Below are 23,740 nucleotides of genomic sequence, written 5' to 3'. Positions count from 1 at the left end.
ACAATACAGAAAAGGAAACGACCTTGATTATTATCAACTAACATATAATGGGGTGATTGTAACCCACACACCCCATGAAGAAGTGGTGTTCCAAATACAACCTAGTGACTGGGATCGAGGCACAGTCCTACAACCTCTCACCAAAAGCGCCGTCGATATCTGTAATTCTGAAGAGGCATATTGTAATGTGAAAACTGCATTTTTTTGATTTAGATATTTATGTCAAACCTATTACCTATACGTAATAGTCTATAGACATCCACTACAATGGTAATTAAGATGTTTTTATTTGATTTTGATGAAATAAAAGATCAGAACTTATAATCATGTTATGGATCGCAAATACGAGGGTTCTAGTAATGCATAAAAAAAAATACGAGGATCCAAAATCCGAAGCCGAGTGTCCTAGTAATGCATAAAAGAGTTTTGTACCTAGGGGAGAATGAAGATCTTAGGGCATAACCAATATGGGTGGGACTGGACTCCCAATCCAAAATTAGGAGCCCCAGCTTCCAACCCGGGAGCACCGTGGCTGGGCTCCTGGTGGGGTTGGGAGCCCCATGCTCTCGAGCTCCCATTTGAGAGCTCGGGCTGGGGGGTTTCCAATCCCAAAATCCAACAGTTAGGAGTTTCTAATAGTAGTATTGGAGTGGATCCCCTATTAAAGGGGATCAACCCCAATACTCCCTCACCTCTTTTTTTTCATTCATTTTTTAGAATCTCTCTCTCTCAATTTCTTGCAATCTCTCTCTCTCTCTAACAATTTCTCTTCCTCAATTCATTTTTCTTTCTTCAATTGATAGTCCAGATTCCAATTTCAATAATGCTAGCTATGTAGAATTGTTAAACTTCGATATTAATTATGATGAAGTTAATTTATCGAATGATGGGGTTGAAGAAACTTTTGATTGTAATGAAACGCCAACGTCGTCTGTTTCTGCTAAGCGTTATACTAATGTAGATGATAATGTACTCGTTAATGCTTAATTACATATTGCAACCGATGCGATTATTTGCAATGATCAAAGAGCGGGTACCTTTTGGAACAAGATTGCCGAACATTTCAACGAGCGTACAAATCAACGTGTACCAAAGGATCTTAAATGTCGTTGGAGCGACATTAACAAACAATGCGCGAAGTTTTGTGGGTATTTGTCATTGTTGCAAAAGAACTCAAAAAGCGAAGAAAATGATGATGATCGGGTAATTACTCTTATTACATTTTGATAACATTATGATTTATTTTGGACAACATATTTGAAATTAAAAAAATTATTTTTGCAGTTGAAGTTCGCAAAAGAATTGTTTAAACGAAACAATGACAACAAAGATCTTAAGTTCGGACATTGTTATAAAATTTTGAAAGACTATCCCAAATGGTCATCAAACTTACCTCAATCTTCGTCAAGCACAAGAAAAACTTCTTTGGACCAAGACGAAGGGTCTCGCTCTACAATCCAACAAAGACCACTTGGAAGAAAAGTAAGCAAGGAGGCTAGAGATAAATCCAAAAGTAGTGAAAGTTCTGCAACGATTGAGTTTTGGAAAGAGAGAAATGCGAATCACGAGACTAGAGGTAAACTTCTTTCAATGACGACATGAATGCGCAAAAAGAAAGTCTACCTCTTCAAGACAAACAAATATACGTCAAACACAAAGAATTAGACGTGAAACAAAAAGAATTAGTCGGGAAACAAAAAGAATTAGTCGTCCAAATAGATACCAACAACGTTCAACAGATGCAAATGGGGATAGGCTTGATGAACAAAGATACTTTAATCACGAATCCGAACAACTTGCAATTCACAAGATATTAGTCTCAAATTGGGTAAAGGCGAACGTAGATATATTTTAGTTGTTTTAATTATGTATGAATTTTAATCATTTATTAAACTTTAATGAATTTTAATTATAACAATTGAGTATTTTGAATTTGGGATCCTTGTTGGAAGCTTGATGTCGGAATTGAGAAACGTCCCAGGACTCCCGAAATTCAGGGGCTCCAAAAATTGGTTTTGCACTTATACATAAGAATTTCTCAAGTAGTAGTTGGGTTTCGTTCACCTGCCATATCATTAGGGTGAAGAAGCAAATTAAGGATATTCTCTGTTTACTTTCTGTCTAAAGATTTGGGTTCACTATTTTTGTCTGGTTTTATCACAACTCAACTCATATGGATTTAACGGGAATACGGGCGACGGCTCCGTTTGTTTCTTTCCCTCTCTACCTTTTTACTAACTAACGTCGCTTCACCGCCGTTTACTCTCTTATCTTTTCTTTCTCTCTCTTATTTACACTCCTCGTTCTCTCTCTTTCTTAACAGTTCACGCCAAAAGCCTGTTCCATCTCTCTCTCTCTCTTAACACTTTCTCTCACTAAAACTTTTTCTCTCTAAAACTGTACAGAAAATCACACTGATATGAGTGATGGAAATCAACAAGTTCTTTATTTCACTAGAATGATTTCTTCTTCCTCCTGGATTTCTACTACTACTACTACTATGAACTAGACTTTCTTCCTTGTTGTTTTTCTCACTTCCTTGATTACTTCTTCTCGCTTCAGTTCTACATTTTGTTGTTTTTCGGTGATAAAGGAAGCAACATTGTTCTTACTTCAGATGAAGATGAAGATGAAGATGCCGGTTTTTCTGCTTTTAGTAGTGACAGTAAAGATGATGCTGCTGCCAGTTGTCACTCCACTCAACGATGAAGGTTTATTTTTGATCTTTTCTTTCTTTTTTCTAGCTTTGTTTCTAGCTTTCTCTGTATTTCTAGCTTTCTCTTTTCTCTATTTTTCCAGTTTTTTCTGTTTTAGGTAAGATTCTTAGGCTTCATTTTTGGAAGTTCATCAAGACCAAAATGTTTTCAAGTTAGTGTTTAGTAATTTCTTTGATCAAGTTTGTATCGGTTAGTCTTCTACAAAATGATAAATCCAAGTTGTTTATTAGGAAGTTTTTTTTGATTCTTCTTGAAATAGAGGTAGCAATTTTTAGAAACAGAAATTGATTAGCACGGATTTTACTTGAATATTCGTTTGTTCATCTCAAGTTATTGCTTAATTAACAAATATCAGTTTAACATTAGATTATCAGCTCCATTTCGCTATAGTTAGGGTTTTTTCTGATAATTGTTTAACAGGACAAGCTCTTAAATCAATTAAAGCTTCATTTAGTAATGTTGCTAATGTACTCCTTGACTGGGACGATATGCGAAACGATGATCACTGTTCTTGGCGAGGAGTATACTGTGACAATGATAGCCTCTCAGTTATCTCTCTGTAAGTTTTCCTTATTCAGACTTTATTTTTTCAAACATTGCTGTAGGTTTGTTTTGGTTTCTTCATCATAAAATTGTGGTTTAACATTTAATTTGGTTGCTTTTGTGTAGAAATCTGTCAAATTTGAACCTTGGCGGGGAAATTTCTCCATCCATTGGAGATTTAAGTAACTTGCAAACAATGTTCGTGTTATTTTCCAGTTTTTTTTGTTATAATATAATATTGAGCTCTGTTTCAGTGCTTGATTGCTCTTTTATTTTTTGTTTTAGAGATTTGAAAGGGAATCACTTAACTGGTCAAATCCCAGATGAGATTGGCAACTGTGTTGCTCTCAAGACACTGTAATTTTTCCTCTCTTGCCTCTCATTTATAGTTATTTAGTTCTATTTGTGTGTTACCTAAAATTTCTGGTTCTCAAGTTATTGATGTTTCCTTCCTCTAGGGATTTATCTGCAAATTCTTTATATGGAGACATACCCTTTTCAATATCTAAGCTGAAACAACTTGAAGAACTGTAAGTTGTTTCTTTTATATACTTTTTGTAGATTACTTAGCTTTATAAATTGTGAGGGATCTGGTTTAAGTTTGGGAGTCGATCTTACTTGCTGCAGGTCATTGAAGAGCAACCAACTGACGGGTCCAATACCCTCCACACTGTCCCAAATTCCTAATCTGAAAACTCTGTAAGCTTTACTTTTAAATTTTTGATGTTTGTACGCTTTGAAATGTTGTACTATAGTTTATTTTTTTCCATTACCTGGTGCCGTTTGGAATCCCGTTGAATTTTGAAACAAATGACAACACTTGTCTATGTAGAGTATAATCTACGATACAAAAAAAGCATTAGTTTTGTCCATCGAATATGCACCCAAACTACTGCCTACACCTCTGGCTTTATTAATCAAACAAGATCTCATTTTATCATAGAGTATTGCTTCTTTGTGTGCAACATTGTAGTGTCTTCTGATTTTTTTTTTCCATATATGTATATTCTTACTAGGGATCTGGCCCAGAACCAGCTAACTGGGGAAATTCCCAGATTAATCTATTGGAATGAAGTGTTACAATATCTGTGAGTAATTTTTATCTTCGTATTTTTCTTTGTATTTGATAAATTTGTCTTTTATACTCTTAATCAAACCTACTTGATTTCTAGTTTCCAATATAAACTTTATTTCTTACTTAAGCTACTCGGTCATGCAGAGGTTTGAGAGGCAACTCCTTGACCGGTGTATTGTCGCCTGATATGTGCCAACTCACCGGGCTGTGGTATTTGTGAGTATTATTTCCTCATCTCGTGCTACTGCTTTACTGGAAAATATTTCTCCATTGTTCGTCTAATGTAACTATTATCTTATGTCAGCGATGTGAGAGGCAATAACATTAGTGGCGTGATCCCTGAGAGCATTGGAAACTGCACAAGTTTTGAAATTCTGTGCGCTTCTTACATCTTGCTATATTTGATAATTTCATTGTGCTAATATTTGTTTCTTATCATATATCTTAAATTTAAATTTTCAGGGATGTCTCTTACAATCAAATTTCTGGCGAAATTCCTTACAATATTGGTTTCCTTCAAGTAGCTACTCTGTATGATAATTTACTTTTTCGTCCTTTAGCTAATTTTGAAATTTAATATTCAGTGACCATTATATCATTTTAGAAGTTGATCACAGGCTGCACTGTTTTGTACTTTCATGTCATTTCCCCTTGTTGACTGATGCGAGTATTTTACCAGGTCGCTTCAAGGAAATCGGCTAACTGGAAAGATTCCGGAAGTGATCGGCCTGATGCAAGCTCTTGCTGTTCTGTGCGTATTGTTATTATAGTATTTGTGGCTTTAGATTCCAGAGTTTGCTTTCTAGTCTGTAGTCCTATTTGGTGTTCTTATCTGATAGGTTTTTCTTGTTGTCCCCAGAGACTTGAGCGAGAATGAACTCGTCGGGCCGATTCCACCCATACTTGGCAACCTCTCTTATACTGGGAAACTGTGAGTAGCAGAGATAAATTTTCTTTCTTGTGTAACTTTCCACATACTTCACTTATCTTTATCTTTTACTTAGGTACCTGCATGGTAACAAACTCACTGGGCCAATTCCGCCAGAGCTAGGAAATATGTCAAAACTTAGCTACTTGTAAGTATGTTCTCATCCTGAAAGGTGATAACATTTCCTTCGGTTGTTTCTTATACATTTCACGTATCACAGGCAACTGAATGACAACCAGCTGGTTGGAAGGATTCCCCCAGAGCTTGGAAAGCTCGAAGAGTTGTTTGAGTTGTGAGTGTAGCCTCTTAATTCCTTTGCACAATTATTTTTTATTTGTTGTTTTTTTAATGAAGTTTTTTTGGTAATTCTACTATCTGTTGTAACAGGAATCTTGCCAACAACCATCTTGAAGGCCCTATCCCCCATAATATAAGCTCTTGCACAGCATTGAATCAACTGTGAGTCTTTTGACCCCTGTTTATTGAAACTTGTTTAATTTGTTTGGAGCCCAAGGAGTTTCTAACTTTTTCATTTCCAACCATCTTCAGAAATGTCTGTGGTAACAAGCTGAGTGGTTCAATTCCAGCTGGATTCCAGAATTTAGGAAGTCTAACGTTTCTGTAAGTACTCTTTATTTTGTACTTTAATACTGGTTTAATGTACCGACTGTACTGATTTATGTTGCCATCTTTTTCTTGATGTTTTCAGAAATTTTTCTTCAAACGATTTTCGGGGCAGGATTCCTTTTGAGTTGGGTCGAATCATTAATCTCGACACTCTGTAAGTTGAATGGCTAAAAATTTGTGATATCTCTGAATGTCTACTGTTAAGCTCATTCTAAAGATTTTTCTTGCATCCAGGGATCTATCCAGCAATAATTTCTCTGGCAGCATACCAGCTTCTGTTGGTGATCTGGAGCATCTCCTCACATTGTAAGCCAAGCTCTATCTTTTCCGCACGGCTTAGGATTCTGTGCATTTTGAAAATTTTCAATTATCTTCTGTAGGAACCTTAGCATGAATCATCTTGATGGATCTGTGCCGGCAGAGTTCGGAAACCTCAGAAGTATCCAAATACTGTGAGTTATGCCGCCATTTGATTTTTTTTTTGTTGTCCTGTTTTTGTTGTATTACTTGTATCTCAACATCGTCCAAGATTCAAATCTGAACTATAAGTTTTGTTCTTTTAGTGATTTATCCTTTAACAATCTCTCCGGTAAGATCCCCGAGGAGCTGGGTCAACTGCAGAACTTAAATTCCTTGTAAGGAAAAGAATTTTTGTTTCTTTTGGTAAATGGAGTTGTATTGTCTCTGCCTATGTTTAAGCTCTCCTCATTACCTATACTTTGGCAGGATTCTAAAAAACAATGATCTTCACGGGGAAATTCCATCTCAGCTGACAAACTGTTTTAGCCTAGATAATTTGTAAGTTTTCTTCTGTTCCTTATCCTAGTTCCAAGCAAGTTTAAGTTACTTTTCGAAATATTGGTTCTCTTAAGCCTGTCATTTGTTTCTGCTTCGCTACGAAGATAACTGATTGATAGCTTTTCTGGATTAGGGATCTTTCTTATAACAACTTGTCAGGGCATGTACCACTATCGAAAAATTTCTCAAGGTTTCCATCTGACAGGTACCATAAGAAAATGTATAACTTGCTGAAATTTAACGATTACTGTTTTGTGATACATTTATGTATTGTCTTTAATTGTGCTATGGTTTGTATTGCGCAGCTTCACAGGAAACCCTTTATTATGTGGGGATTGGTTTGGATCATGTTTCGGAACATATGCTAGGGAATCTAAAGGTTTCTACTCGAACTGACTTTATTTCAAAAGAAGAATATTTGGTCTTGATTATTATCTTTAATTGTTAGCTCTCTAATGTTTCTATTCAGGTTTAATGTCAAGAGCTGCTTTGATTTTAATATCCTTGGGTTGCATCACACTATTATTGATGGTTATAGTTGCGATATACCGATCCAATCAATCAAATCACTTTTTGGAGGGGGCAAACAACTCTTTCCAAGGTAGCCTTACTTGCAGAGGGATAAATCGAAATTTATTTTTCTACATCTTTGGTGTTCATATTCTTATAATCTTATTATTATAATCTTATAATAATGTGGTTACCAGGTCCCCCAAAGATGGTAATTCTTCACATGGATATGGCAATACATTCTTATGAAGATATTATGAGCATTACCGAGAATCTCAATGAGAAGTACATAATTGGTTATGGTGCCTCAAGCACTGTATACAAGTGTGTGCTTAAGAATTCCAAGCCTATTGCAATTAAGCGTCTCTATACTCAGCATCCACACAATGTCAGAGAATTTGAAACTGAGCTAGAAACAATTGGAAGCATTAAACACCGAAACCTTGTTAGCTTACATGGATATTCTCTCACACCCAATGGAAATCTCCTCTTCTACGAGTACATGCAGAATGGCTCTCTCTGGGATCTTCTTCATGGTTCGACCACTCTCTTTCTCTGTCTCTGTCTCTCTCTATCTCTGTCTCTGTCTCTCTCTATCTCTATATATATACATATATATGTTGGCTATAACTCTACTGTTGTAGCTTAACGGCGAGAATATATTAATAGACTTGTTTATGTACAATTAAACAGGACCATTGAAGAAGGTAAAGCTAGACTGGGATGCACGTTTGAAGATAGCAGTAGGAGCTGCTCAGGGACTTGCTTACCTTCACCATGACTGCAATCCTCGCATTATCCACAGAGATATCAAGTCTTCAAATATTCTCGTGGATGATAACTTTGAAGCTCATCTGTCTGATTTCGGTATAGCAAGATGCATTTCATCTTCTAAAACCCATGCGTCAACTTATGTAATGGGGACAATTGGGTATATAGACCCTGAATATGCTCGGACTTCTAGGCTCAATGAGAAGTCTGATGTCTACAGTTTTGGAGTTGTTCTCTTGGAGCTTCTTACTGGGAAAAAAGCTGTAGACAATGAGTCTAACTTGCATCAACTGGTATGCTTTCACATCACCATTAGGGCTTATGATCCAATTCTTAGATTTGATCTTTTCAAATTTGAACATCTTTCTAATTTGTTGTTTGTTGTACTTCAGATATTGTCAAAAGCAGACGACAACACAGTTATGGAAGCAGTTGATCCTGAAGTCTCTGTTACTTGCATGGATTTAAACCTCGTTCGAAAGACATTCCAACTCGCTTTACTCTGCACAAAGAGAAACCCCTCGGAACGACCAACCATGCACGAGGTTGCTCGTGTACTAGTTTCTCTCCTTCCGGCTCCTCCTGCCAAGTCTGCTCTGGTTCCTAAGACAATCAACTATACTCAATTAGTCTCTACCACTGAAGCTAATCCAAAACCAGGTAAGGCAGAGAACAACAGTTCATCTGATGCTCAATGGTTTGTTAGATTTGGTGAAGTAATTTCTAACAACACTCTATGAAATGTGGTTAGTCCTAAGTTAAAGATTAAGTAGGTAAAAAAATCTGACTATAGAGTTAAAAAAAAGAGCCCAAATTTTGTTTACTAGTGGGCTGTTTTCTCAACAGAAAAGATAGCATTTTAGGGTTATGTTATTTTTATTGTCTTTAAGTTTGAACTTCTTTTGTTGGGAAGTAATTTTGAAGAACTTTGGAATCCATATTAAAACATGTAGAGTTATGAAATGGTTACATTTTGTAATGTTAAATGGTTTGTTTTATTGTAAAATCCAATCAATGCCTTGAGATACCTCTCTCTAAATACATATATATGTGTATGTACTGCTTTGTCTTTAATGCCATGGATGGGTTAAGTCATGATTTTTGTCATAAAGAATATCACAAGAGTTGGATGGTTTTGTCATGTTAGTAAGGAATCCCACTAGATTTTTGTTTCTTTCTTGTGGTTGCATTTATGAATTATGATGGGGTTATTCTGGAAGCTGGGTACTGCATGTAGTTGGATTATGAGTGGGTTGTTGGTCCACCTCAAAATGATAGGAATGTTGGTCCTACTCCTACATGAAAAGTTTTGAGATGGATTCTGGAAGCTGCACATACAGGTCAAATATTGGGCAGCATTAGTCATTTATGTTCTAATTATTAGATTGAGGGTAACTACTGAATTATACCACATTGAGCCAATGTCATGGGTTATAGACAGACTAGTTCACTGGATATCAAGCAACTCCCCTCCAACCAGATATTGGATTCTTTTAGTTTTTGTTAAAAATCTATTTTTAATAGGACGATCTATTTGAAACTCCAATAATAACCACATGTAGGTAGTTATTCTAGAGATCCTTTAGAAGATAATCGAAATTTAGAGTACAATCTTAAAAATCTCAAATAAGACTTTGACACGTTAATTTCTAGAATTTCTTTTGAGTCATCCATTGAAGATGCTCTTACTTCAAGTCTGGACTATACTTTATTGTTGAAGGTTTCATCTAGTTCTTAAACTTCACAAACAGACATAAGATGATGTGGGACAAATACTGAGTACATGACAATAGGTTTAAGCTTCTCTTTTTCTGTCATTTAGGGTTGCAAATTCTAGATTTTGTTTGCTTTCATGTGATAAAAAGAAAACTAAAGAAGGGATAGTAGTCACAATCACCAAAATATGACTCGTGAATTATGGTTACTTTATGTGGTGTATATGAATGAGTTCTTCTAAATCAGCCAGCTTGATTTCAAGAAAGTATTGACCTCAAAATTATATAAATTCTTTCAACCACCACCAACATTTTTTTTCGTTCACTCGTGATTCCCCTTCCAACATGCAAATACTCACAACCACACGTAATTACTTATAATTCACACTCGACCCTCTAGACACAGACAGTACCGTATGAGGTGTTATATAGTAGAAAATTATCTGATTAAATCATATCATAATATATTAATATACATTCTCGTGTTTTATTGAAACACATCATCTATTTTTTCTCGTAGGCTTAGTTGTGTTGTGGTATATTGTGAATCTATCTGATAGTGTCTTATAAGTGCATGTTACCCAAACAAAATTCTATATATATGTGTCTGTGCATACTTGTATCTTTCACATATTGACTCCTTTGCTTTGGAAAAAACTAAACATTATGGAAATGAAGCCAATTTCTTCAACTTCAACAATATTTGAAGATCACCATTTTGTAGATATCCAAGTTGTACCCGAAGAAGATGAAGAACTACAACAACAAGAGAAAGGAGGAGGAGAAGGAGCATCGTCGAAGAACAAAGTCGGTAATAAGCGAACAAACAATAGACCTTTAAAACTCAAACAACATAAGAATACAACTTTCAATCGACAAGTTTCGCTTGAGACTGGCTTCTCAGTATTAGATAAAGAGTCTAAGGATAAAAGTGATGAACATAGGAAAATGCTTTCGAGGAACGGTCGAAGTTTGGGTGGGTTCGGATCGAATAATAGATCAGAGGGGATCCAAAGGAAAGGAGATTTTAGTATGTTTAGGACTAAATCAACTCTTAATAAGCAAAACTCACTCTTGCCTAATTTGAGAAAGGATAAGAGTGGTAATATTAATGGTAATTATGGGATGGAATTTCATAAAGCTGTAGAAGGCTTAGGATCTGGAGGTGGTGGTGGTGGTGGAGGATTTGGTGATGAATCTGTCAATAAAAGTGTTCCTGCTGGAAGATACTTTGCTGCCTTAAGAGGAGCTGAGCTTGATCAAGTCAAGGTGAGTAATTTTTTTTTTAAGTCTTCAAAAACACATTATTGATTTTAAAATGTTTGATGTTATCCGAGTCATGGTGTCTGACCCATCTGAATGACTGATTTAGACTGATATTTAATCTATGGATGAGAGTATTCAATTTTTCGATGAGCCATTCTGCCAATGATAAGAAAAACAAACAACTACTTACCTTTGTGGAGGATGCCTCTTTAAACAGCTCCACTCATATCTACAAACAAAAATGTATCCGCTTGAAGTAGTACATAAACTCAATATTTAGCCTAGTGATATTCATGTTTTTAATGGTTTGAGAGTAAACAGTTGTTAACATTTATAACTTTATCGACGAGACAATAATATCAATGAGAATTTTTTTTCGTAGGATTCCGAAGATATTCTCCTTCCAAAGGATGAGCAATGGCCTTTCCTTCTCCGCTTCCCTATTGGTTGCTTCGGTATCTCTCTAGGCCTTAGTAGTCAAGCTATCTTATGGAAGCGTCTTTCATTAAGTCCTGCAACAAAATTCCTCCATATTACTCCTTTCATTAATCTTCTACTATGGATAGTTGCCCTCGCTGTTCTCGTCTGTATCTCCATAACATACACACTTAAGTGCATATTCTACTTTGAGGCAGTGAAAAGAGAGTATTTTCATCCCGTTCGTGTAAATTTTTTCTTCGCTCCTTGGATCGTTTGTATGTTTCTAGCCATTGGTGCACCGCCTATCCTATTCCCTGAGCCATTGCACCCATCTATTTGGTGCATCTTCATGACACCCGTTTTCTTCCTCGAGCTCAAAATCTACGGCCAGTGGTTATCTGGTGGAAAACGACGTCTCTGCAAGGTCGCAAACCCATCGACTCATTTATCAGTAGTCGGAAACTTCGTCGGGTCAATATTGGCATCAAAAGTTGGATGGCAAGAGCCTGCAAAATTCTTATGGGCAATTGGTTTTGCACATTATCTAGTTGTGTTTGTTACTTTGTATCAAAGATTACCAACAAGTGAAGCTTTGCCTAAGGAGTTGCATCCTGTTTACTCAATGTTCATTGCTGCTCCATCTGCCGCAAGTATTGCTTGGTTCACTATATATGGTGAGTTTGACGGGTTAGCGAGAACATGCTTCTTCATCGCCTTATTTCTTTACATTTCGCTCGTTGTTCGTATCAGTTTCTTCTGGGGATTCAGGTCAGTTAATTCATGCCAACTTCGCGTCTCTTACTTACCGTTCATCTTTTAATCTTCGTTTATGAAATCTAAACCAGGGTCTGACTTCACTAAAGTCAATTTCCAGACTGTTTATGTTATTTCTCCTAGTTCTACTCATCTCATCCGACTTCTTTGAAATTACTATTCTACCCTCAAACAAGTCGGATGTAGCTGACCAAGATTAGATGAAGCCTCCGATAAGTCCAATTCCAACAATTAAAAGAATATTCTTTTTGCTGATTTTTGCAGGTTTTCAGTCGCTTGGTGGTCTTATACTTTTCCCATGACAACAGTATCTTTGGCGACAATCATATATGCAGAAGAAGTCCCTTGTGTTCTAAGCAAAGTCATTGCGCTTAGTCTCTCATTCATGTCTTCAACAATGGTGTCACTGTTGTTTGTTTCAACACTACTTCACGCCTTCGTGTGGCGCTCTTTGTTTCCAAATGATCTCGCTATAGCAATAACAAAGAGAAGGAATAATGAAGGTGGTAAATTTTTCGGCAAGGATAAGAAACCATTTAAAAAGGCTTATGATATAAGGCGATGGGCAAAGCAATCTTCAATCTCTTTTGGTACTTCTTCTGTCAACAAACACGGGTCAGGAACAAAGCATTCAGATGATGAGAGATCTGTGTAAACAACGGCCCATTACCTGTAGAGATGAGGCGACCAGATACACCAAAGCAGTTCAATATCGAAATGTATAATAAGTAGCTTAACTCAGATAGCAGAAAATATGATGTTTATAGTCTATGCAATATCACGATGGCCCTAATGTGAAGTCACTTGCAGATTCACAGTAAGTTTCGATCAACTTTTAATGGGCTTAAAAGTTCTAGAGCGATCTGACTTTCTGACGAAGAAGATCTGCAGGTTGAAGAAATCATCTTCACCTAGAATAATCTGACTCAGTTTATCTCTTCATGACTCATGAGCCATGCTAAACTGAACATGAATTCATATTAGATATTGTAGGACTTCATGTCTGAATGCTGTAACAATAATTTCATCGACTATTCTTATAGTATATCTGCAGGTTTGCTCGAAAAGTATATATAATATATATATATACAACCATTTCTGGATGATATCTTTAAAAAACAAAAATGCTATTCTGTAATAGAATCTAAAGCCATAAAAAGCTGTACAATTCTGGTCTTCCCTCCTTATTGAAGGGAACGGTGTTTCCATTTTCTTGAGTGAGATTTGTCTGTTGCTCCATAGGCGAAAAATAGATATGGAAACTTGCAGGAGTTCAAGTTAAGTCACAAAAGATCTGCTTGAAGATCACTTTAGAAAAAGCAGGTAGTAGAAAAATGGACTTCCTGTTTTTTTGATGTCTGCCAATCTCCAAGTCGATGAAAATCCAAAACTATCTGTTCAAAAAAGTTGGTGATCTACCCTCAATGTATGTCCAAACTCCTGCAGCAATTTCAAATCCAAAGTTATATAAAAATTAGGATTTTAAGTAGACCATGACGTCTTCTTAATAATATTGGAGAGAAACAAAAATAGGTTCATACTAAAGCTGGAATCTAGCATAGATGGAATTTAAAAATTTTCAACTGTCGAATGTTATACAGTCACAGACAGTAAAATGAGTTTAATTTTCATCGTAGATTACCTATTAGGATTTTAAGCAGCACGGACACCAATACGTGTAACATGGGCACTAGTACGTGTACCAGTATCCAATACCAGTATGTAGTGTCGGATAGAACGAGACGAAAGAGCAAGTAGGTTGGTACGACTGTATACGATTGTGTGCATGCTCATACAAAATCTTATGTTACACCGATTGAAGTAACTGGAATTTCGAACAAGAATACCTGTTCATGTTAGTTCTGCTTCCTGCGTCTGTATTTAGAAGGCCTCCACATTGAGTCTGTTTTAACCCGAATATTTGTGTTTTATCTCCAACTGTGTGGATGGTCTTCAAGTTTTAGTGCATAAAAGTGAGAGTCAGAAAACAAATATAGTAACATGATTCATGGTCAAGAGACTCTTAGATACTAAACTGATAGAGATAACAAAAGTGCAATTAACACTCACCCTATTTCCTTGTCTCAAAGAATCTACTGTGTTCTCCTTTGAGCCCTTAGATCAAATATAACAATTCCTGTAAGTACTGGGAAAATTACAAAGCTCAAAGCTATAAATGCATAAATCTAGAAGTCTCTAACTAACAAGAAGAAGGAAACCTTGGTGGGTATGCGACTAGGCCGATGCAATTTGGGCTGATGAACTGTATTCTGCCGCGGTTCAGTTGTCAAGGAGAGCTAAAATATACACAGAAAAAGATAAAAGTTACACGTGAAGTGACGGGGTATAAACATACAAAAGGGATATAAAGAAAATGAAGCAATTTCATCTAACACATTTATATAACATTCGCTTTCTTAGAAGTGTACCTTGTTAAAGAGTTCTATTGGTGGAGTATGCTGAAATCTCTGACCTATCTGAAAATCCTGTAAATAAGTATTTCGGTAAAGAGACCCTTCATTAACATTAAAAGTGTTATGATATCAAGGCTTAAGTATATACCACAGGGTTACCTTGGGTACTGTGGGTTCTCTCTTGCCATTCCGACAGACGCCGACGTCTCCTTCATTTGAAAATATCTATGTTTAAACCACATATGAGTAAGAATTTGGCACTCATTCTTATTAAGTATCAATAGCTTCTTCACCTATTTTGATCGTATAACTACCTTTTTATTGAGCGGACGAGCTCTGAATCTGTGTTTAAGTTGGCATCCATCCTGCATTGGGGCATCTACAGTATTTTGTCTGAGCACAGCAAAGGTACGTATTATATTTCTGAAGACAGGAACTTGGCTGGAAAGATCAATGTTACTACTCAGAGGAAGCTTAAGCCTACTTCCTCATAGGAAGACTGAATCACTGAACGGTTGAACTTCAACACAGATTGTCAGTCTTAATATGAATATTTCCGTTAGACTATTCCTGAAATATGCGAAATAATCCCCAGATAACACATAAAGACTCTAGCTACCAGTAAATTAAGATAGGGATTTGAGTTGAGGCTTTCTTTATGCCAATGAGATACACCAAAAAAGTATTTCCACAGTCCACTAAAGTTGAGGATTATAGGACTAGTAAGAGCTCTCACCTTTTGGAGTCTGTGGTTACATGTTCGGTCATGGAACCAGCCTTAAATTTGTGAATTATCTGCAATGAGAAAGTATTTCCAACTTGGGAAAATCAGACAATATTCCTTAAGCTGTATAAAATTTAAAGTTCTAACTGTTTTTCAAATGTAAATTACATATGTAGTTTGCTGCCAGACATGAATCAATTATAGAAAATGAACTACGATCATAAGTATAATGCGTAATGAAGATAAAAATACTAAAGACCCACCTTATTAGATTTATCACAAGGTAAAAAAGATGATGAAGCAGCAGAAGAATGATGCATGGCTCTCTCCGAGGTCTTCAAGTGAAACTCCTAAAAAGTAGAATAAAGAAAAGATGAATGAGTTGAATAATTATGTTATAGAATGAGTTGAAGAATTATGTTATGCAGGTTAGTTTGGAAGCAATTGTCACCATATAAGATAAAGGTAAAGAAACATAATTAACTACTAACTTGAAACGCGGGCAACCGTGGTGTACTCTTCTTCAGGAGCGGCAATGAAGGAGCTTCGAGAATCTGAGAGGCATAAAAGAAAACTATCTCATGAAAAAGATGTAACATAGAGAAGCTCAGCTAAGCATAATATGAAGCACCCCATATATTAACTGCAAGTACCAACTTTTCTGTTTAAAGGGCGTGCTTTAAATCTATATGTAGCTGGCTTCACTTGTTCTTCTATATCTGTACTATGCTTGGGCCTGAAATTTTGAAGTAAGACTGAACTAAGATCTCAGACAATTCTATGTGTTCACTCAAAAAGATATGATAAACAATCAACATCGAGCTAATAAGTAGATAGTGTACCTTGTCCGATGTGCCCTATGAGCTGTTTCAAGGTCGGGCTCTCTTGGAATAGTGATCTTCAGCTTAGTATGCACCAAGTTGCTGTCTGCATGGCCATCCTGCAAGACCATTTTGAGATATTGGACAAAATTGGGTAATAAATAATCAAACCCATAGTTTATTGTTGAGTTGAACAGAGAAATGCCCAGCTAAAAATACGGAAGTTGAGCAAGAAACAGAGACATGTTTTCTGTAAGAAAAATAGGCAGTACCAGAAAAGTGTTCCCAGACAAGCTCACCTTTTTAGGTGCTTTATGTATCAAATTATGATGATGCTTTTTATCACCAATCTGTTAAGGAAGAAGTATGCACTTGTTAGGAGTCTTCACTCAGAAATGCTCAATCAAGAGACTAAGAAAGAAAACCTTCTTTTGATATAAACACAGATTCAACGACAATAGTTCATATATCACGAATGCATATGTCAAAATTAACCTAGATCTTAATATTTAGAGAAAAGTTCCACCGAAGCATGAAATATTTTACATACAGGCAATGTGACAATTTTGTGGAAGTTGCATAAAAATCATAGGAATCATATAAGTATATGAATTACTACAGGATGCAACTTGAATGTAAATATAAATTTATAAGCACGCTTGCTGTATATAGATTTTAGAACAGAGAGTGACTGGATTGAAGGAAAATGTTTGATGGAAAAATGCCAGTAAAAGAACTACGCGCCAATGAGTCTCTCAAACCAAACCTAAGTATATCCATGCACTAGAATGGTGTGTAAGTTTCTCAACTCTTTCATGTATTAGAAGAAATAAAATGACAACTATAGCAGATAATCTTTTTTATTAATTATTATTATAAATTATGAACGCATGAAATGATCAACTTAAGTTTTGTTCGAGTCATTTTCCCCAAATATTTGTCTTCACTATTTTAGTGTTCAAATTTGTTCTAATCACTATACAAAGATTCAGAACATCTTTAGATTCAAGTAAAACAGAAGAATCAAGCTCTAGAAATGAAACAGAATGACACCTTAGGAAGATGACCTCCATCTAACTTTTGTCTCTTCGCGGCTTGAATTCCGACTGAAGAAAGATTGTCCAAGCTTCTGTCGCTATTTTGAAGAAATGTCTTCTGAAACCTAACAACCAAATTTCACAAAGTAACATGAAAATAAGGGATGGAGTATAGTCATCAAACAGAAAGAGAAACAGCACAAACGTGGAGGATTTTCAAAAAGCAAAAGGACTGCAATGAAAAACAATCCAAGTTTCACTGGGTAAAAAAATTGAAGAATTATAAAGGTAAATTAGATTCTTGAGTTTAACATTTAAGTAATTATGCCAAATTATATAGGCTGGACCTACCGGTGGGAACCATGGCCTTCGGGTGGTCGGTTTTGCTTGGCCAACTGACTAGCCGTAGGTTTCATCAAAGTCGAGCCCTTCATAAGAGATGTCTTAGTAGCATTCTTACTCATAACTTTAGGAATATCCTTCTCCATGTGATTATAAAACGTCAGCCCTACAAATACATACGATTGTTAACAGCGCACTACCAATATGGATTTTGAAGTTAGAAAAGAAAAAACAAAGCAAAAAAGAAGAAGAAAACAACTGGTTGAACTAGAAAGAGAAAGATCTAAGGTCGATCTAAAACATATCCTACGCGTATGAGGGGTAAGTGCATCTACTAGAACTCAGGAAGGACATACAATAATTCAACTTGGTAATAAAATTCCAACAGCCTAAAGTGAATCTAGCAGAGTAGTACGACTTGTACCACTAGCAGCCAAATACTTGAGGTTACTCCGAACATTAATCAATCTACCATAGAGGGTTCTCAAACACAAGGGACCAAAAAGCAAACAGTCTTAGATGAACTACGTTTCAGCTTTGAATATGTAATCATCCTATTAATAATTGGAATAAAAAAATTCCAAAGGATAATTAACTATTCGTGTCAAACACAAATAAAACCTTTCAAACCACTAACGCTTCTCAACGCGGACTTTTACCAGATATATGCAATCTGTTCTTCTTTTTAAAAAAACAAGTTGTCGATAACAAAGGAAAACAATTTCTCAAATAAACTAGAAATACAAAAAATTCAACAAGAAATGGATTTCAGAACAATAAACCCACATATATAAAAATACCTCTGCATTTATCACCTAATAATGACTCAGGGGCCATATCAGTATCCGAGTAAGTGGAGGTAGATTGACCGTCTTCTACATAGTTCGATCTAGAAGACATGCGCCTTTCATCTTCTCTAAGGGTATCAACACCCAATTTCAGCTTTGCTACAAAAGCTGAAAACAAAATAAAGAAGAAATAGATTAAGAAATGCGAAGCAATTTATATGGTGGTTCTTTAGGAAGCAAGAGAAATTTCAAAATAATGTTGAAATAATAACAATTCTTAGGGAGAGAAACATTGAAACTACATAATTTATTCATTTAAGAACAAAGGTTTCTTAGCACAGCATTAACTCGTGACCCGGATACTCGAGTAAAAGAATCAAACTGCATACAAGGGCATGTGACCCGAGTACTAAAATCTACAATAGTTTGTACTACAAGACCAATAAAACGATTTGACCAGACAAGGATAGTGATAAAGGTTACAGTGAAAGGGTACCCCATTCTTCAATTAAATTGTATACTTTGGTATTTTACTAATTTTTCTTACTTTTACAGCTTCCACATCATAAAATTATACCATTCATCATACAAAGCTAGAACACAAGCTAAAGATTTTAACCCCACAAAAGAAATCATCAAAATTGTGAAGATTTTAACCCCCAAAAGAGCTGAAACCATCAAATGTTCAAATAAGCATGTTAGGACCACAATACTATCCTATTACAAGCAAAAACAACCTAATAAATGAACCCAAAAGAGAAAGAAAAGAACCACATTTGCAAGTTAACGCCTTTTTTCCCCTATTTTTCTTCATAATCATTTGCAAAATCAATTTTTTTTTTCAAAGGAGTCTTTTTTAAGAGTCTCAATCAAAACATTCAAAGGAGATCCTATGCTTTCCATAGGAAATCAAAATCCACCGGAATTTCCAAAACCAAAATCGGAGAAAACCCTATAATCATTAAAACCAGCTAAAACTAGCTAGAAAAAAAAATCATAACGAATAAGAAAATAGTTTCAGATTGAAATATAATAAATTTAATAGAAAGATTAAACAAAAGTACTCACGAGAAGGGGGATAACCAGCGGCTTGTTGAAACCACAACTCGGCTTCTTGAGCTTCAAGAGGCGATTCTTCTTTGGTAAAATCAAAGTATCGCGAAGCATCAAACTCGTAATCCAAATCGATTTTAAAAGGCAAAAATTGTTCATTCTCAAACGTTTCTTCCATTTCTTCATCCATATTTTACTATCTCTCTCTTGAACAAAGGGAGAAGATTTTCAGTTTCTCTCTCTACTTCCTTCTTCTTCTCCTCTCAGGCGAAGAAACAAAATGCATAGATGAAGAATACCCACAGATTTTGCCGGATTCCTTTCCCTTACAGCTCTTTTGACTCTGATAAATCAATCAATCGAGATTAAAACCTAAATCTGGAAATAAAATAAAAAATCTAGAGAGAGAAAGAGAAGGAAGGAGGGAGAGAGAGAGAGAGAGAGAAAGAATGAGAGAAAGAGGTTTTATAGCGCCGAGGTTTGTGAATAATCCGAAATTTGAATATGTGGGTCCTATACAAATAGAGTAACATTAAAATAGTCGTTCTGAAGAACGTTATTCAAAATACAAAATGACGGATTTTACTACGCCCCTTTTTCCTACGGTTGTACTTGTACACCACAAATTTTGAATTTTATCTCATTCTTGGAACAAACTGTGTACGCGTTGATGAATACGTAAGGAGTGAAGCAAAGCAGATGCACGATACTCGCACGGCTGGGTGTATTATCAAATATGTTCGGTCGCACGATACATATTTTAGTTTATTCTACGTTTATCTATACGTTAACAAACGGTTAGAGCCAGAGACATCGCAACCTTAAAAGGACAACCAACTAAAAATGTCATTAATTTCAATTTACTTCCTCGAGTTGATTCAGATTTCAGAGTGTGTATATGTGAAATCAGAAAAATTGGATTTTATTGTATAATTTCATTAGTATTTGATTTATCTTCAAACCGTAATGTGTACGATACACCACTAATTGTCTACATAGAGTTTTTTTTTTATGAGATTTAACTGCACTGTTACAAACGGAATTATCAATTGTTATGTCACTCACTGTCTGTGATATTTGTTTACTATCACACCAAAATTTGATTGTATTGGAAACCGAAACCTTATGATATGGATGTTCAAACTAGAAGATACTGGTGTTGACAAAATCGTGAGAAGTGAGACCAAGCTATCAACTCAATCTCCCTTTAAAAGTAGTTATGTTCCTTAGATAACATAATCTAACCAGGGGCGTGTTTGAGGGGGTGCGACAGGTGCGGTCGCACCGGACCCCCTCAAATCACATAATTTTGTCAAAGAGACAGGGGCCCCTAAATGTCAAATCAAATATATTGATTTGGCAGTATGAAATGAAACAAGATAGTGATATAGCTCAATTGGTAAACCTCTTCAACATTGAGTATGAGGTCTTAGGTTCAATCCTCTCCATGGTCAATTTTTTGTTTATTTTATTAACTCACATTGCCTCGAATTATTTCTAACAACTATTAGATTAGTTTAGTGTTTATCTTAATGAAGTTGAATACTTATTGTTCTATTCACTTCATGGAAGGAGTGTCAAATGTGTATTATTTTTGCATATAAGTATTTGGGAGGAAAAAATGCACAACTTAAATATTATTGGAGAAAGGGCCCCAAACATTTTTTCCGCACCGGGCCCCCAAATTCTCGGCCACGCCACTGAATCTAACAATCCAATTTAACCTTTTTTTTTTTGGCAAGTGTTTTGGGGAAATAAGCAAAATTTCAGTGGCAATAAATTTTGGATGGAAACAAATTTTTTTTGTTTCCTCCAAACACTATCCATTTCTTCTTCCACCATCTTCTTTCACCAACATCAACTCCGGCGGTCATTATTTCCGGCGACAACTCCGGTCATCCATCTTTTTCTCTTCATCCCTTTATTTTTTTGGGTTAATTCCGTTTTGGCCCCCGATTTGTGACCAACTCGCCGTTTTGGCCTCTATAAGTGTCCGGCAGTTCGTTTTGGCCCCAATTTCCTGTTTGGCCCCAACATATTTTTGTAAGCTTCTCCATTATACCCTTATGGCAATTCTGTAAATTAAATGTATTTTCTTTCTCTTTGTCCACCTCACTAAGGAAGAGGGGGAGAGAGAGAGAAGAGGGGAAGAGAGAGAGAAGAAGAAGGAGAGAGAGAAGAAGAAGGAGAGAGAGACAGAAGAAGAAGGAAGGAGATGGTTGGAGAAGAAGAAGTTAAAAAAAAAAAAATGGTGGTCGCCGGAAATGATGTCGCCGGCGACATTTTCCGGCGACCTTATGTGGACGAATATGACGTGGCAATTGCTTAGTGAGGTGGACAAAGAGAAAGAAAATACATTTAATTTACAGAATTGCCATAAGGGTATAATGGAGAAGCTTACAAAAATATGTTGGGGCCAAACAGGAAATTGGGGCCAAAACGAACTGCCGGACACTTATAGGGGCCAAAACGGCGAGTTGGTCACAAATCGGGGGCCAAAACGGAATTAACCCTATTTTTTTTTCTCTCTCTTCATCCCTCTCTCTTCATGCCTCTCTTTCCTCTATCTTCTCTTTCTCTCTTCATCCCTCTCTTTCTTCCATCTTCCCTCTCTTTCCAGTGAAGATTCACTACAAGCCATTTATGGAAGAAGATTTTGATCCAAACCCTAATTCAGTAGTTCTCATTGGGAGACCAAATAGCTACTCAATTTTTAATAGGCGTGGAGATGGTCAAATTCATCAAAAATTGTTAGATACAGAAGAGAAAAGAAGCAAAATCTGGGGCTTCCATCGGCTGGTTGATTCAATTCGAAAGGCTTATCAACTCGGCATAGCTGAGAATATCATTAACAACCCTACGGTGGCCGGAATTATGACCAACAACGACCACGCCCAACAAGCTAATAAAACCCTTCGGTTTTCTTCATCTCAGTCGACTTCATCACCATCTAGAGCTCAAAGTGGCTTAGTTCTTCAACGGATTCGAGCCTGGGATTTCGGCTAGGGTTTACTGAAAGTGTTGATCGTCAGATTCATACCAGATTTCCTATAGAGAGAAAGTTCTCTGAGCTTTCATGGTCGGCCATTATTTCCAGACGAAGGGTTCCGGCGAAGGGATCATTCCCTTCGCCGGAACTTAGAGAGAGAGAGGAGAGAGAAATACAGAGAAGAGAGAGAGAGGAGAGAGAAGAGTTGCCAGAGAGGAGAGAGAGAGGGGAGAGAGTGAGATCCGGTCGCCGGAGAGGGAGAGTTGGCCGGAGAAGAAGAGTTGCCCGGAGAAGAGAGATAAGGTGCGTTTGGATCAAGTTTTTTTTGTTTTCCACCGTCTTCCCCGGAAATTTTTGAGCTTTCCCCAAAGCGGTGGCCTTTTTTTTGTTGTTGAGGAATCCAATTTAACTTGAATGGCATAATCCACACGAACTAAGTTATTATAAATATATATATATATATATATATATATATATATATATATTCCTTGGGGAGAAAACACGAATATTTAATTTTAGGCCGACGCTTCAAAGAAATAAGAAAAAAAATTCGGGATAGAAAATTTTAAAGGGACACAAAACCTTTCTTAATCTCCTACCACAACTACAAAAGCTGCCCACCACCACCACCACCATTATTTTTTCCCACATTGTTTTTGTTCTCTCCATCCACCGCCACCTCTATACGTCATTTTCTCTCTATTATTCATTCCCCTCTTATCTCCCTCTCTTCAGTCTTCTCTCTCTATATAATCCACGTAAACAAACGTCCAACACACAATAGTTTCTGTAACATAAGTTATCAGTTGTTTTAATACTTACAACTAAGAAAAATGGAAGTAACACATATAAACAAGCATATATACTCCCTCCGTCCCATTTTGTTTGGTTGTTATTTAAGATTACCCTTCAGTTTGAATATCATTCGAAGGTTCTAATTGGTTCTACGCTCCTACCAATGTTGTATTTAATGAAATACTCTATATTAAATGAGGGTAGTTTAGGGAAAGTCTTTATATTTGTCAACAATAAATACCATTCCTTAATAAGTTGAATTCCCCAAAACTACAAACAAATTGGGACGGAGGGAGTAGTAATCATGTGAAATTATTGAGATGTCATGGAGAAAATAAATTGGTATAAACTCACAATAAATTTGTAATTAAAAGATATTAATGATGTTATTTTTGTCTACTTAACTTCCAGATATCCCAGCTAGCAAATATAAATCAGGATAGAGATCATCAATATCTAACAAGTATCTAAGCTCATTGGACGGAGACATATTTTCTCTAAACAATATAAAATAAGTGATGGCACCTTCAAGGTCTGGTTTTAAACCAGCTCTCGGTCTAGTTTCAAATAGACTGAAATCTGGTAGTTGGCCAGATCCCGGTCTGGTTGCTCCGACGAAGAGAAGCCCCTTCG

General features: G+C 36.2%; 3 protein-coding genes and 1 pseudogene across 9 annotated transcripts; 3 read left to right on the top strand and 1 right to left on the bottom strand.

Annotated features, from left to right (window-relative positions):
* Window positions 1-326: 326 nt before the first annotated feature.
* LOC147552585 (uncharacterized) lies at window positions 327-1,602 on the top strand (annotated as a pseudogene). The gene is made up of 3 exons (XR_015237483.1): window positions 327-356; window positions 718-1,203; window positions 1,285-1,602. The product of XR_015237483.1 is annotated as an uncharacterized LOC147552585 (transcript).
* Window positions 1,603-2,156: 554 nt separating this feature from the next.
* Window positions 2,157-8,982, top strand: LOC147552584 (uncharacterized). 2 transcript variants are annotated; one of them, XR_015236566.1, is made up of 28 exons: window positions 2,181-2,711; window positions 3,138-3,276; window positions 3,387-3,458; window positions 3,546-3,617; window positions 3,719-3,790; window positions 3,888-3,959; window positions 4,277-4,348; window positions 4,480-4,551; window positions 4,640-4,711; window positions 4,798-4,866; window positions 5,015-5,086; window positions 5,195-5,266; window positions 5,340-5,411; window positions 5,484-5,555; window positions 5,651-5,722; window positions 5,813-5,884; window positions 5,973-6,044; window positions 6,125-6,196; window positions 6,271-6,342; window positions 6,454-6,525; window positions 6,617-6,688; window positions 6,822-6,893; window positions 6,994-7,067; window positions 7,158-7,289; window positions 7,396-7,734; window positions 7,892-8,262; window positions 8,362-8,884; window positions 8,940-8,982. XR_015236566.1 is itself a non-coding variant. In XM_086664816.1 (27 exons), exons 1-27 carry the CDS (start codon window positions 2,618-2,620, stop codon window positions 8,707-8,709), a joined length of 2,934 nt encoding a protein of 977 aa, XP_086520942.1. In that variant the 5' UTR covers window positions 2,157-2,617; the 3' UTR covers window positions 8,710-8,982. The 2 variants fall into 2 exon arrangements, 1 of the variants encoding a protein (XP_086520942.1); XM_086664816.1 differs by having other exon boundaries at window positions 2,157-2,711; window positions 8,362-8,982.
* Window positions 8,983-9,776: 794 nt separating this feature from the next.
* Window positions 9,777-13,211, top strand: OZS1 (C4-dicarboxylate transporter/malic acid transport protein). The gene is made up of 3 exons (XM_086664812.1): window positions 9,777-10,953; window positions 11,333-12,138; window positions 12,409-13,211. The coding sequence occupies exons 1-3, from the start codon at window positions 10,351-10,353 to the stop codon at window positions 12,797-12,799; spliced, it is 1,800 nt and encodes a 599-aa protein (XP_086520938.1). The 5' UTR covers window positions 9,777-10,350; the 3' UTR covers window positions 12,800-13,211.
* On the bottom strand, window positions 13,100-19,811 carry LOC147552582 (protein TPX2-like). Of its 5 annotated transcripts, none has more exons than XR_015236563.1 (17): window positions 19,339-19,811; window positions 18,283-18,438; window positions 17,492-17,648; window positions 17,157-17,265; window positions 16,403-16,453; window positions 16,125-16,222; window positions 15,940-16,018; window positions 15,774-15,836; window positions 15,546-15,632; window positions 15,295-15,353; window positions 14,873-14,951; window positions 14,718-14,783; window positions 14,574-14,630; window positions 14,364-14,441; window positions 14,215-14,259; window positions 13,992-14,082; window positions 13,100-13,584 (listed from the first exon to the last, which is right to left on the bottom strand). XR_015236563.1 is itself a non-coding variant. In XM_086664813.1 (17 exons), the coding sequence occupies exons 1-17, from the start codon at window positions 19,511-19,513 to the stop codon at window positions 13,566-13,568; spliced, it is 1,482 nt and encodes a 493-aa protein (XP_086520939.1). In that variant the 5' UTR covers window positions 19,514-19,811; the 3' UTR covers window positions 13,100-13,565. The 5 variants fall into 5 exon arrangements, 3 of the variants coding, with proteins under 3 accessions (XP_086520939.1, XP_086520940.1, XP_086520941.1); XR_015236564.1 differs by having other exon boundaries at window positions 14,574-14,621; XM_086664813.1 differs by having other exon boundaries at window positions 13,992-14,095.
* Between the last annotated feature and the right edge of the window lie 3,929 nt (window positions 19,812-23,740).

Source organism: Eschscholzia californica, unplaced genomic scaffold, assembly GCF_041429995.1.
Source record: "Eschscholzia californica isolate CP2 unplaced genomic scaffold, dmEscCali1.0.p SCAF_3, whole genome shotgun sequence".
NCBI classification, from domain to species: domain Eukaryota; kingdom Viridiplantae; phylum Streptophyta; class Magnoliopsida; order Ranunculales; family Papaveraceae; genus Eschscholzia; species Eschscholzia californica.
Note: the sequence above shows the minus strand (reverse complement) of the source record. Positions and strands in the feature narration are given on the sequence as shown.